At 49.7% G+C, this 14,944-nt stretch overlaps 1 protein-coding gene and 1 long non-coding RNA gene across 2 annotated transcripts in view; both read right to left on the reverse strand.

The window, feature by feature from the left end:
• LOC149362806 (uncharacterized) lies at nt 1–13,822 on the reverse strand. The gene is made up of 3 exons (XM_089569818.1): nt 13,713–13,822; nt 2,126–2,230; nt 1–258 (listed from the first exon to the last, which is right to left on the reverse strand). The coding sequence occupies exons 1-3, from the start codon at nt 13,812–13,814 to the stop codon at nt 118–120; spliced, it is 348 nt and encodes a 115-aa protein (XP_089425944.1). The 5' UTR covers nt 13,815–13,822; the 3' UTR covers nt 1–117.
• The window catches only part of LOC149362807 (uncharacterized), a 14,656-nt gene continuing 13,531 nt past the window's right edge, over nt 13,820–14,944 (reverse strand). Inside the window, exon 3 of the long non-coding RNA XR_016288531.1 lies at nt 13,820–13,874. This is a non-coding gene — a long non-coding RNA (uncharacterized LOC149362807). The remainder of the gene's footprint in view (nt 13,875–14,944) is intronic.

Raw genomic sequence — 14,944 nt, forward strand, 5'->3', positions numbered from 1 at the left:
CAAAGTGCGATGCGTTCATAGGCACATATCCTGGAAGCAACCAGTTCGTACAGCAGATGTTGTAACTTGGCATTGTAACTGCTATGTATTAGTCTGCACACTCAGTGCTAGTCCCCATCAGCGGCGTCGTAGCTCTTTATTGGCGACTCCGCGGATGGTCTTCGTCAGAGGGAAGGACTGTGTGATATTGCAGTCGTCGAACTGCACATCGTATGCGCCTACGCAGACGTCCAGATTGGCCTTGAGGACCGCCTTCACCTGTATTAAATACGTGCAATAAGATTTCGCATTAGAAACCACTCTAGTCCGCGCCTCGCGTTCAACAAACACAGCAAACATATCACATTTGCGCAGAGCGATTTCCTTTGTACGAAGTGCGAGACTCTTAACGTAGCTGCTACCTAGTTGAAATTCACACGAACGCACAATGTGTAACAAATATGTAAAAATTGTAGATTGTAGAATTTTATGTTTCGAAGCGAACATGGGTCATGAGGGACGCTTTAGTTGAGTCATCATCATCAGCCTGACTACGCCCACTGCAGAGCAAAAGCTTCTCCCATGTCTGCCCAATTAACCCGAGCCGATAACACTGTACGTGAGATTATATGCTTCGCACATATTCGTGCTGCTACGGGGGGGGGGGGGGGGGGATACCTTTCAATCACGCCGCATTCTTTGCTCACTGACATCCACCCAAGCGCAGCCGTACGGCTACAAAGGGAAGCTATACAGCCTCAACACAAACTACGTAATTAAAAAAAATTCGCCCTGTTCTTGGGCTCGAACCCCGGGCCACAGGTTCACCGGAGCAGTAACTCTACAAAATGAACTAAGCGCGACGGCTGGCTTGTGGTAAGGCGAGAGCGAATTGATCAATACCCAAGTGAGAAAGGTGTTGGTCCAATGTTTAAGGGAAACCCTCAAGGTGTACATTCGTATAAAGGAGCTATTACTTATTAGCGTCCCCCATGTACTGAGTAACTGCTTCTTTATTAGAAATCTACTCCGGCTTGAGGGTTTCGCTTAAACATTGGACCAAAGCAAAGGTCACAGGTTTTTTTTTTTTTTTTGCGAGGTGTCGTTGCCCAACGCTGTAACCAGTAGAACAGTTCCTTCTGTCATTGCATGCGCTTCACTTCCGCTCGCTCATCAAACATGAAAAACGATCACTGCGAAAGCATGGCCGCGCGTTTGCCGTGCCAAGTATAAATATGACGAGATTCAAAGCGTGTTTTAGACGAAATCTCTACCCTTCGCGCTACAATTCCCAAGCTCAAGTTTGGTGCGCATTTGACCTTGAGCGGGCAGAGTGGAAGTGTGGCAAGTGATGTCATACCACGTGATTTGCTGTGGAGGGGCGCCGCAGATGCGCTCGCTCGGAGCCTCGCCCCTGCTGTACCAAGTGACTAGCGGACGTATAACAGCTGCCCCGCTGGAGCTTGGTAGCTTAGTCTCGCCATGGATGCGGCGCGCGCCGGACCAACTCCGGCGCCAAACCACACGTAGCCATGCTTAACAGAGCTTTCGCTCATATCACTAGGTTTAACAAGAATTAAACCCCTGCCAGCTTTTTAGCTATTCTATGTGAATGATCTGGCAAAAATGCACTGAAATACACAGCTCGGTGTTCGTGTGGGGAACCACCTTTGTCGAAAACACAAAATGCGCTCCATCTGAATTATTTATTCAGGGGTCAAAAAAATTTTCAACGCCAGACTGTAATGAATTGCATCAGTAAAAATGTAGTTATCGATGACTAACAGATAAAACGACCACGAAGCAAACTTTACTGATTGCATCGCACAGCCGCTAGATATACTCCAAAGTTCCCTTTTATTAGTGTAGCATTATTTGATTTTAGTTTTAGCTCTTGACGCCAGTAACTTCAATAACAGCACAAAAGCCATAGTGCTTGCCGCACAAAATATGACAAGGCGATTTAAAACTCTGAGGAGTTGTCTAACGGTGGTGATTTGTTATATGAGTGTGTGTATGCTAAACATGTGATTTTCTCCGAGTCTTCCCAGAGTTTTTTTAGCGCACAAAAACACGAGACGTGCAGACAAGAGAGACAGGATAGAGCCCCGTCACACAATGCGCTTTGCTCACAGGGTGTACGAACCTTCTTCTGCAGGGTGTCTGGCTTGTCGATGCTCAACATGTCATCGCCCTTCCGATAGTACGTCATGGAGGGCTTGTCATGGATCAAGCCAGCCAACTGACATACCTGGGCAAGAGAGCCAACCTGTCACCAATGTAATGAGCCAACTCTAAATATTTTTGCTCAGCGATAAAGAAGCCATTACCGGTTGTGCCTAATCTCTTAAGGCTCCCAAAATATGCAAGGACGCAAACTAGTAGAAGCAGTGTAATGCCCTGAATAGATCGGACATGATGGCAGCCATTCAAAAAGCACCTTTCTGCAGCGAGTCGTTTAAGAATTAACGGCACTGACAGACCTGAACCTACTGTCTCACCGTGCGTTCAATGGGGGCCAGAAGTCAACGAAAGCATTGGCGATATTTTTATTTTTTTGATAATGTACCACTAATTAGAACGAGCAATTTTTTAGGTACTCGCTTACACAGCAGACAAGGTAACCATGACCTGAGCATGTCGCGTCCACTGCTCTAACAACTGAGCTAGAGCGGCGGATGTCCCAATTTATACTACTACCCAGTATATTCGTGCTTTGTGCGGCCGATCCTGGAGTGGGATCCCCAGTGACATCCCGAAACGTGGGGCGGACGTGAGCCGTGCGACTGCTGCACCTCAAGTGTCACGTGAGAGTGTGACCGAGGCGTGGATGGCGGGCAACTGCTCGAGAGCGTTCTTGTGCTACCTGTGACATCATGAGTGCCGCAACAGAGGGCATGGTTATCTTATCGAGCAGGCAAAGGTCAGGAGATGAGAGCTCTCACGCCTTGCACGAATTTTTTCCGACATTAATGGCTTTTCATTTCACCATGCTTTTCCCGAGCAAACATTATCCACGGTGCATGCATTATGAAATGACTGAGACTATATTTATTACAATGCTTACTCGCATAATGAACGTATTTTTAAAAAAAAAACATTTAAAGCTTTGAAGGGCGGGTTTTTTACGCGGAGAAAATATTCAGGGAAGATCTGAAGCGGGAATGATGGCACGAAAAGGAGACAGGTATAATGAATACTTCATCTGGTACGACTAGCCTTCTAAATAAAACTTTTCAGCAAGGTTTCTCCGCTCGAGAGCGTAATCAATTTTTTTTTCTTAACTCCACACGTGTAACTCGCGTAGCGGTACGTAATGCTGTCCGGAGAAAGCACAAATAGAGTTCACACTAGCACAACTCGCAGCTTTCAGTGTAGCCCATCGGCCACAAGCAGCTACAGGCCGCACTGGGAAAGCCTTTGCAACCGGGTTTCTGTTGGTTCTCGGATTTCTCGTGTAACATTACTGTTGGCGGCTCTTCCCGTAGGGTGCGGCATGTTTTGTTCATTATGTTTCACAATTGAGAGAAAGGGCGTTATAATATTGTTTAATAATGCGAAAGCATTATGTGGCTTTGTCGCGACAGCATAAAGTGCCCGCAATTTTGTCCGCACGGTCACGTGGTTCTCTGATAATAAATGTGTGAAAGTGTGATTGTAACCGATAGTGTGTGATAAAATGTTGCCGTGGAAAAAAAAATTGGTTGATGAGGTGTAAGAAGTTCATTAAACGCGAAAAAACGCCAAAAAGTACACTTAGACGTCGAAATAGCCGCGAACATCGGTATAGTACATGGACGTCTGAACAGTCACGGACATCGATATATTATGTGTACGTTTTCCTTTCGCATTGCTCCAATGCGGGCCGCCGGAGTGATCTAAAAACAAAAATAAAAATATCAGAAGAAAAAAAATAACAACAAATGAAAGGAAAATAATAAAAAGTACGGAATTAAAAAACTTAAAAGCTATATTGAAAACTAACAACGAATAATACCAAAAAGAATGACCAAGAAAAAAGGAGGCAGAAAGAGGAAAGCGAAAGGCTTTCGTACTTCAGCTCTTAAACAGACTTAAGTGCGATCCTGTACTTTCTTGTTTAATCTTTCAAAAAAAGAGCGCCTGCTAGCATGCACTAGAGTTGCACACAGACCACGTTCCAAAATAAAGGGATGCATTCATTGCGTCAGGGGGAAAATTCAGTCCTTTGGCAGCCCAAATGGGGGATGCGTTCCTTAATCGGGCGCGTTCATTAAGCGAGTAAATATGCATGTAGTTTCTCAAAAGTGTGAGCCGCCTCGTGAAAGCTAGCCCAAAAAATCGAAACTGCCAGAATAAAAGCCATAAAGCCACAGCAGTGCGAAGTTATCGCACATTGCCAAGATTTGTGAACAAAAATATCCAGGTAAGCAAAATTTCTAAAAAATTTAGGGGGGCACTTTGGTTACCTAAAATGCGGTGAGACCAAAGCGTTAAGCGCGGTGTTGCGTAGTCAAGATGTCAAGCTTCGCGTCTAAGATTGGAACGCAACAGCGCCTTGCAACGCTGCCACCGAGTCCACAATCGCCATCGCCCGTTCGGCTCTACACCTTGCTCGTCCGTAAATTGGTTTTTGAAGAAAGGAAATGTATCTGTCTCACATATCTCGGTGGACACCTGAACCTCGCCGTAACGGGAAGGAAGGAAGATGGGAGTAAACGAAGAGACCGTATTTACTAGACGCCCCTTTGTTCATTCGAAGCCATAGAGCTGGCCATGGCGGAGTGGTAGCGTGCTCGTCTCGTACTCCGAAAACCCTGGTTCGATTCCCCAACTCGACCAATTTTCTATTGAGTTTTATTTATTTATTCATTTATTCATTTATCGTGTCCTCTTGTCGTGAGGTCACACGGTCAAGTGATAGCGCACCGCAGCTCCGCCGGAGCGAAGGATGAACCTCCATCGGTGACAGAAAAGTGCAAGCAGTATTGCTTTCGCAATAAAACGACAGACGTGACAAGAACAGCTGCATAAACCTGAGAGAAGAATGAGCGTGCGCTTTGTACACTTGTAAGCATGTAATACGGCTCCCCATAAAGTATCTGGAATCATGAAACTGCATATATTAGCACAATAAGGGTAATTTATGCGCACGGCTTCCATGATGCACAAATATATTCTGGTGAACATGGTCGACCTTCGACCGTGTTTAGAATCATGCTGCCCCACTGATTCGTTCAGGTCACTTATGCTATCCAAGCTCCTTAGTGTCAAAATATCAACTGAAGCGTTTTATATTTGCTCGGTCTGCCGTTTACTTCGATATAGCGATGTGAGAAACATTCCCCCAAAACAGCGTCGTTGTGAAGATTGGCCGACTGAAACCCCACCTTCCAGAAGCGCCTCCTAATCATCACCTCCCTCTCCCTGCCTCCATGCCTCAGAAAGTGACAGAGGTCCTCGTGGAGCTGTTCAGCAGACAGGCACAGCGAAATGAGGGGCTCGTTACGACATTGTGGAGTAGCAGGTCAGGGCCATGTTACCACCGGCCGACCTCTCCACCTTTTCCTGATTAAAATTCCTTTCTCTCTCTCGTTAAGACATATGAATATTGCCACGTATCATTCTTGTGTCCGTTCATTCGCGCTCAAGGCCGCAGGAAAGAGCTGTTATCATTTTTGTTTGTGACGCGAGAAGGGACCGGACTAATCTCGATTGATCGCAGCCATGAAGAGCAGCATCTACGTTTTTCCAGATTGCTGTAGATGATCTTGTCCTGTTATCCCGAAGTTTCCTTGCGGCTTTAAATTGTGCGATGCCCCGAGTGGCGGGCGTTCGTAGTTCGACGACCGACGAGCACGTTTGTTGCTTACGCCGCCGCCGAGTGATTCAGTTCTTTTGCGGGCGCAAGTCAGCCCAAATAAAGAGCTTCTTTTCCAAGTTTTCTTGGTGTCTTCCTGACCGCTGGACTGCCGTCACTACAACGTGATATCTGGTGCAGGTGCTGGGTTGCCTTTCATGTACCGGACACCCCTACAAGTCGTGACGCCAGCCCTCTGAGTCATCCACCGCAGGACCTGAGTCCAGTCCACCGCGCAAGCCGACGTCTGCTAGGGGACCAACCTGAGTTCGGGACTCTGCCAGACCCTGCTCGGAAGCGAAAGCAAGTAGCAACGTCCACCATGAGCTTGCACCAGACGATGACTTCAATCATTCTTCAGCAGCCCCAGGTGACACCAACCTTCGACGCTTCGCCTGGAGCCGACCCTGAAGAATGGCTGGAACAGTTCGACCGTGTGGCTGTCTTCAACAACTCGGACGATGCCATGAAAATTAGGTACGTCTACTTTGCCTTGAAGGGACCAGCAAGAATCTGGTTTGATAATGAGGAAGCTAGCCTTACGGATTGGGAAACCTTCAAGGAGCAGCTCCTCAAGACTTTCACAAACGTCGTGAGAAAGGAGAGAGCCCAGCAGCTGCTACAGTCTCGCATACAACACCCAAACGAGACCGTTGGATTGTATACTGGGGAGATGAAGCGTCTCTTTCGGCGTGCCAACTCGAGCATGAAGGAAGAAGAAAAGGTCAAGCTGCTGATGCGAGGATTTAAGAGCAACTCTTTGCGGGCCTCGTACGGAACCCACAGAAAACCGTCGCGGAATTCGTCGAAGAGGCATCTACCATGGAAAAACCTCTTGATGCCAGAGCCCACCAGTATGACCGCCAGCAGCGCTTTTTGTCAGCAAGCTGCCTGGACATTACTAAAAACGATAACCTGCGGGAGGATAAACGTGAAGTTGTGCGAGAAGAGCTCCGACGATTGCTGCCAACAGGAACGCAGCCGCAGCTTACATCGCTCACTGACGTCATCCGGGACGAAGTTCAACAGGCCTTCGGTGTGACGCCGACAACGTCGCAGCCCCGGGAGCCTCCAGCCATGACTTACGCCGCAGCAGTGCGCCGTCCTGCACCTCGACGACGGCACCCAAGCCCCTATCGCCCTCTCGACCCAACCCGCCCGTACTCCGAGCGTCGCACACAGCCGAGGAAATGCGACGAGTGGAGAACTCCCGACCAGCGCCGCCCAATATGCTTCCACTGTGGCGAAGCCGGTCACATTCTCCTTTACTGCCCATACAGGAGAATGGGGATCCGAGGGTTTTCTTAAGACGCCCCACCACCCCGACCCGGCCAGCGACCAGCCGAAATCGAGGAGTTCTTGCGTCGTGAAGAATACTCATCGCCGAGCCGCCTATCGCGTTCTTCGTCGCCATCGTCACCGTGCTATGTATCTCCTAGCCAAGTCAACGCAGTGCGTGGACGCTTCCCCAGCCTCCGAAGGTTAAACTGAATAAAACAGCCCCGGGAGGTCAGGTTGCTTCTGAGGCCTAGAACAAATATCCTCCATCCAAGAAAACGCAAGACCATGCCTCAACTACTTCGACAACACCGACGACGGCGACGCGGCCACAGTCGAAGCTTTTACCACCGCCCAGAGAAGTAAGATCGGAGTACGCCCACAGCAGCCTCACTGCTAGACGAAGCCGAGATCGTACACCGAAGACAACGTGCAATACCAAAACGACAACAAGTAGCCTTGAAGTTACGGTCGACGGTCACGCAGTTACTGCCTTGGTCAACCCCGGAGCCGACTACTCCGTCATGAGTGGGCCACTCGCTGTCCGATTCAGGAAACTAACAACAACTTGGGACGGCCCGCTGATCCGCACCGCAGGTGGTAGCCTGATTATGCCGTCAGGATGGTGCACCGCGAAAGTTACTGAAAATAGGAGGACCTATGCGACAACCTTCCTGGTCCTACAGCAATGCTCGCTAGACGTGATTTTGGGAATGGACTTCCTGAATGAACATCGGGCGATCATCGACCTTCTATCTAAGTCGATCAAGCTTTCCACGGACAAAGCCATATCTGCTGCGACGAGCGCCACTCATCACGTTGCCTTAAACGTCCTCGAAGAAGCATTGAGCGTGCCGCCCCGATCGAGTGTCCTCGCCTGCCTAGGTACTGAAGACATCAAAATTGCCGGAGGCGTCGTCGGGGGGAACACCCAGTTACTCCTGGATCGAGGACTGGGCGTGCAAGGGGAGTCGCTCAAATCCGAAATGGCCAAACCCAGGTGCTGCTAACCAACCTCACCGAAGAATACCAGCATCTAAACAAAGGTACGACGATTGCTTTTCTTGACGAGCTGGCAGACATCAGAGACATATTTGCCCTACCCCGACCAACCCGTAGAACCATCTGACCAAGGCCATCAACCTGCGTTTATCAACCCAGCATTATCCCGGAAAAGACAAACAAGAAGACCAAATACGCAGTCTTCTTCAAAAGTACAGCGATTTCTTCTCATCGGCATCGAATGTGCGACGAACTCGGCTTGCCAAGCACCGCATTGTCACAGACGAACATGCCCGACCACTACGGCAGAGCCCCTACCGCGTATCGCCGCTGGAACGCCAAGCTATCCGCAAGCAAGTAGAGGATATGCTGCGTGACGACGTCATCCAGCCATCGAAGAGCCCCTGGGAAGCACCAGTCGGCCTAGTGAAAAAGAAAGACGGCACCCTTCGCTTCTGCGTCGATTACCGCCACCTGAACAGCATTACGAAAAAGTATGTCTACCCTCGCCCCCGCATCGATGACACATTGGATCGGCTGTGCAACGCTAAGTACTTCTCATCGATGGACCTGAAGAGCGGATACTGGCAAACTGAAGTCGACGAAAGAGATCGCGAAAAGACTGCATTCATCACACCAGACGCGCTCTTCGAGTTCAAGGGGATGCCATTCGGCCTCTTCTCTGCCCCAGCGTCGTTCCAGCGAGTAATGGATACGGTGCCCGCAGGCTTGAAGTGGCAAATTTGTCTAGTCAACTTAGATGACGTTGTTGTCTTCTCATCAAGCTTTGAAGACCATTTCAGAAGGCTTCAGATAGTGCTGGAAACAATCAAATCTTCAGGCCTAACACTGAAACCAGACAAGTGCCACTTCGCCTACGCGGAGCTGTTTTTCCTTTCTCACGTCGTAAGCAAGGATGGAGTTCACCCGGACCCTCCGAAGACGGCTGCGATCGCAGAGTTTCCACAGCCTAATGACAAGAAAGCTATACGCAGATTCCTTGGATTGTGCGCTTATTACTGGCGATTCGTCAAGAACTTTTCGCGCATCGCTGAACCTTTGACCCAACTTACCAAGGCTGACGCGCCTTTTAAATGGCAAAGGCCGCAAGAGGAAGCTTGCAAAGAGCTGAAGCGCCGCTTACAGTCCCCTCCTGTGCTCGGGCACTTTAATGAAAACGCCGAAACCGAAAACCGTACTGATGCAAGCAGTCTGGGCTTCGGAGCGGTCCTCGTTCAGAAAAATGGAAGACAGGAGAACGTTATCGCGCACGCTAGCCGTTCACAGTCGAAACCCGAGGTCAACTATTCCACCACCGAGAAAGAATGTCTCGCCATTATTTGGGCCACGTCGATATTTCGCCCTTACCTGTACGGACGACCATTAAAAGTTGTGAACGATCACCATACTCTGTGCTGGCTAGCCAATTTGAAAGATCCCCCCGGTCGCCTTGCTCGTTGGAGTTTGCGCCTTCAAGAATTCGATATAACTGTAGTCTACAAATCTGGCCGCAAGCATTCCGACGCAGACTGCTTGTCGCGAGCCCGCGTCGACGCAGCACCGGAAGAGGAACACGACGACGCTTTCTTAGGACCGGTACGCGCCAGCAGTTTCGCGCAGCAGCAGCGCTCGGATCCTGAGTTGCAAAGCCTAGTTGATTATCTGCAAGGCAAGACCGCATCGCCTCCCCGAGGGTTCAAGTGGCACCTGTCGCCCTTCGTCTTTCACAATAATGTCCTCCTGAAGAAGAACTTCGCGCCCAATAAGACAGTACATCTTCTTGTCTTGCCCAAAATTCTCAGGCAAGAAATTATGCAGGCATGTCATGATGAGCCGACTGCAGGGCATCTCGGGATTGCTCGCACGTTGCACCGCATCCAGGAGAGGTACTATTGGCCGCGGCTAGCTGCCGACGTTTCCCATTACGTGAAAACGTGTCGTGAGTGTCAGCGACGCAAAAGGCCTCCGACTAGACCAGCCGGACTCCTGAACCTCATACCACCGCGAACTAAGCCCTTTCAGCCAATAGCGATGGACCTCATCGGCCCCTTTCCGACTTCATCATCACGCAACAAGTGGATCATCGTGGCCTCCGTTTACATGAACCGCTACGCGGAAGCAAGAGAGTTGCCTAGTGGCACCGCAACAAAAGTCGAAAAATGTTTTGTCGAACAAATTCTCCTGCGATACGGCGCCCCCGAAGTAATCATCACAGACAGAGGAACGGCATTTACAGCGGAGCTGACGCACGCCATTTTAAACTACAGCCAGACAAGCCATCGGAGGACAACTGCCTATCATCCGCAAACCAACGGACTCACAGAGCGTCTGAACAAAATCATCGCAGACATGCTCTCCGTGTACATCGACGCCGAACACAAGACGTGGGACATCATTCTGCCCTACGTGATCTTCGCCTATAACACTGCCGTCCGGGAGACAACCAGGTTTACCCCAATTCAGCTGGTATACGGCAGGAAGCCCACGACAACACTCGACGCTATGCTCCCGCATGTTTCCGACGAAGACAACCTCGACGCCACCGCCTACCTTCATCGCGCCGAGGAAGCCCGAAGACTTGCGCGGCTTCGTATTAAAGACCAACAGCACACCGACGCCTGATGCTACAATCTGCGCCGTCGAGAAATGCATTACAAGCCGGGTGATCGTGTTTGTATATGGACGCCAATTCGCCGCCGTGGAATGAGTGAAAAGTTGCTGCGACGCTATTTTGGCCCGTACAGGGTTCTCCGTCGCATCGGTGACCTCGATTATGAAGTCATCCCCGACGGCACGACAGCATCTCAGCAACGACGCACACACCCGGAAGTCGTACATGTCGTACGCCTTAAACCATATTATGAAAGCTGGAGGACTCGAAGTTTGCATTTTCCGTGTTTTTTTTTTTTTTCATGTTTGAAGCATCGAGGCGATGCTTCTTTGGGAGCGGGGGTAATGCGACGTATCATTGTAGTGTCCGTTCGTTCGCGCTCAAGGCCGCAGGAAAGGGGTGTTATCATTTTTGTTCGTGGCGCGACAAGCGACCGGACAAATCTCGATTGATCGCAGCCATGAAGAGCTGTATCTACGTTTTTCCAGATTACTATACATGACCTTGTCCTGTTATTTCGAAGTTTCATTGCCGGCTTTCAAGGTATCTACGGTGTTTAAATCAACTACTCGGAGCACGGACTATGGGATGCTAAGAAAATTCGCAAGGTGCTGTCCACAACTGCGTCCCAGGATCCCGGATGACGCCTTTGTCTCCTATGTGCAGAAAGTGGCTTCAGGTGATTTTCACAAGGGGACGAATGACGAAACACCGCTTGGCGTGAGCGGCTCATGGATGTCCGATGTGAGAGAACCTCGCAAGCCCAGCAAATCTGTAAAAACACTTCTAGTTTTCCCGACTGCCGCCGTGATTCGCGTGGCGCTGTACATTGATTTTCTATGGCCGTCAGAAATAGCTGATGCGAGCGCAGAAACCATTTCATAAGCCGTATTATGCAGCAAGGAGGAAGGTTTGGCCAGAGTAATCACCATGTTAGCGTAGAATCTCTTGGAACTTTCTAGTTTTCTTAAAATCACAAGTTTAAAATGTATACCCATTGAGTTACGGGGTGTGCGGTACTGGGCGCTAATAGCTGGCGCTAGTTTGAAAGTCGAGGAATGCTGGGCATATTCCTGCACGTCGGCATCACCGATAATCGCTAATTAATGCGTTAGGATTAGAATGGTCACGCGAATCATAACCCGCCAGTCAACTTGTGTGCAGCAACAAAGAAGAGAGGAGAGAAAAGCAGGCCGACGCAAGTGGAAGGGGAGGAGACGCCTAAGTGGAAGCTGCCGCGAGGAAGTGACAACAGGAGTAGCTAGGTCAAAAGGGAAAAGAGGAGGCGCCCGTGTTACGCCATCCGCTGCTGACCAATCGGAGCAACCGCGTCCTGGATGACAGCAGTGTTCGCGCGCAGCGCTCTAGAAAGCGGACCCGCACTCGGCGCATCGGTCGTTAACAAACGGACCTCACTCGCGTTCGGGCAGGTGTAGCGCAATCTGAGTCGCGTTAGTGGCTACGTTTGTGTTTTGTGAGTTGCATATTGTTGAAAGTAATGAAGCTACGTATTCTACGAGTAGTACGAGTGATCCTGTACAAGAGCATTGACGGTAGTATGCCAAGGCTAGGTGACGGAGACGTGTCGGCAGACCGCACTTCAAACGGCCTAGGAGCTACAAGAGCGTTTGGCAAGGTACCTGAAGCATACAGCTGGGTCTCAAGAACTGTAATGAGTCACCGCGTCATAATTTCGTGCAAAAGGGGCAGAGCAAGGCAAACCTAAAGCCAGAGCATTGCTGCCGCTTGAATTCAATTGATCGCCCTCAGATTCTGGTGCATTAGACAATAAAAGCTCATTACGCAGAAGGCAGTGGTTAATAACAATGGAAAGCGCAATACAGTGCAGCAAGCGGAAATGCAGCGAGGTACTTTAGTTGTGACCATTATAGTTATATAGTGCTGGCTAATAAGAATAACAGTAGAAATGAAAAGCAAAGGCAGTGGACGAGGTGGTGATTAAGTCACGTTCCCCATTTGCGACTACTGGTTATACAAAAATTAGCCTTGAATATTTAGCGTCATAAAGCAGATTTCGAGCGAGCCGCCGTTGGCATCGCCCAGAGGTCCTACATAATATTACGGAAACTCTGCTGGAAAATATTATTAGCCCCAGTAGCCACTTTTAGGGAGGTGACGAAAGGCGGCACAGTCTGGAAGCGGCCAATAAAAAATATCGCCACTCGTCACCGTTACCTTTTGCCGTGTTTTTGTTTTTCTTTGTTTCTTCTTTTATGTCTCAGATTTATAGGTATGCATTTTATTTTACGGCGTATGTAGCACTGATACTGATGCCAGGCGCTTGTGCGTTTACCAAGTCTCGAAGTTTGCAACTTGAACATAGTAAACGTTATTTATCATGGGCGTCGGACAATTTTCAAACTCCTGAATTTTAGCCCCATCAGAACACCGTTTTATAATACACGGACCCCATATGAGAAGTTTCGCAACTGTTGGGATCAAACAGCTCTGGATTTGGCGTGCAATAGCTCTGGGTAACTCTGCAACCTGGTGATTGTGTAATGACGTTAGTTAGCAAGGACTTCACCTTTCCATAATCCACACCTAGCCGCTTTCGCATATCACTCTCACTTGACGCCGGGTAAAGAAATTAAGTGCCCGCAATTCAAAGCAGAATTGATGCCAGTCAAGTGGCAGGATTTGCAACTGTAGACGTACAGGGTCCTTCAAAATATGTGCGAACACGGCGAAGCGTGCCCGCGCTCCGCGGAGCGTCAGCGCATCCGGCGCGGTCGCGCATCGAAACAATGTGGCGCATGCGCACAGCAGACTGGGGGCGGTGCTTCGTGTCGTCTGCTACAGCACGGAAGCACGGCGCGCTGTAGCAGACGACACGAAGCACCGCCTCCAGTCTGCTGTGCGCATGCGCCACATTGTTTCGATGCGCGACCGCGCCGGATGCGCTGACGCTCCGCGGAGCGCGGGCACGCTTCGCCGTGTTCGCACATATTTTGAAGGACCCTGTACAAGCTGAGTGCTTACCATTGACTGGTTCACCGCGACCACGCTCGTCGCAGGCTGATTGATTGGGTTCGCGCTGTTCTTCGCGACACCGGTGGACTTGAGTGCCGCCACGGTGAACATGACGCACACTTTCTTCGCGTTCTTCCTAGCCGCCGCCAGGGCCTTTCCGTCGCCTGCAGTCTTAGGAGGGTATGCGAAGCAGCGAGGAAGAAGACAGAGCACAAAATAAGACGTATAACAAAAGAATACATCAGCAAGCCTGATGTTTAATATTATTGTTATTATTATCGATTGTTTATTATGTCTTTTTTTGCCATTCGCTCCCCTGGGCAGGAGGATCGAGAGGAAAGTGGGAGGGAGCAAAGCGGCGCCGTCTTCAGGTAGCCGCACCTCCGCCATTGTGGTCAACGAATGCCATAGCGGTTTCTAGCTAGCCATTCACCGTCCCCTTACGACTGACGTCACAAAGGTAAACGTCATCGCAAGGAAAGATTAGAGCAAACGACCAGTGCCGGTAGTCGCCGCGAGTTCCGAGAGTGGGAATTTAAAAATTATCCATAAATCATCCCCCGAATTTAGAGGATTTGCATGCGGCATGCATGTCCAATATACAGCAGATACTTCGAGCATAGCAGGTACCGCTACCCTTACCGCGATTCGCCATTGCGCACGCGCAGATGAGGCCGCCAGATGGCGCCAAGTTCCAGTCAACAGCGCGCGCGCGCCTTGCGAGACGGTACCAATCAGCAATCGCACAGAAGTAGGTGAGCGCTATGCTAAATGTATCCAGAGTCGGATGCAACTCAAGTCAATGGCGTCGGCCGATTCCCATGAACCTGCTAGCATTACAATGCAGGGAGGGGACTGTTTTCTTTTATCTGCCACTCCCTGCATTGTCACGCTACCGGGCTCGTGAGAATCGGCCGACGCCATTGGCTGAAAGAGGGTCCTTTGCCGGGGAAAAGAAACTTCGCTCTTGAGTTGTATAAGAGCATTTTTATATTTACGCGAGAGCCCGGCGGCGCCGGCGGCGTCCGTGCGAGAAAATGCGCATTGGTCAAAAGCTCGTCCGTATCGTAAGTGATTACCACTCCACATAAAGTGCTCAATATAAGGTCGCAACATTCCTAAAACTTCATTATGCATGTACGACTGCGAAGTAAATAAATTGCACTGAAAAGGAAACTGGCTAAGATGGAAATCAAACCCGCGCCCCTTAGGGCTAATTGCGTATTATCTTCTATCTTGAT

This window comes from Amblyomma mixtum, chromosome 2 (genome assembly GCF_055824585.1).
Source record: "Amblyomma mixtum isolate Tamu chromosome 2, ASM5582458v1, whole genome shotgun sequence".
In the NCBI taxonomy this organism is placed as follows: Eukaryota; Metazoa; Arthropoda; class Arachnida; order Ixodida; family Ixodidae; genus Amblyomma; species Amblyomma mixtum.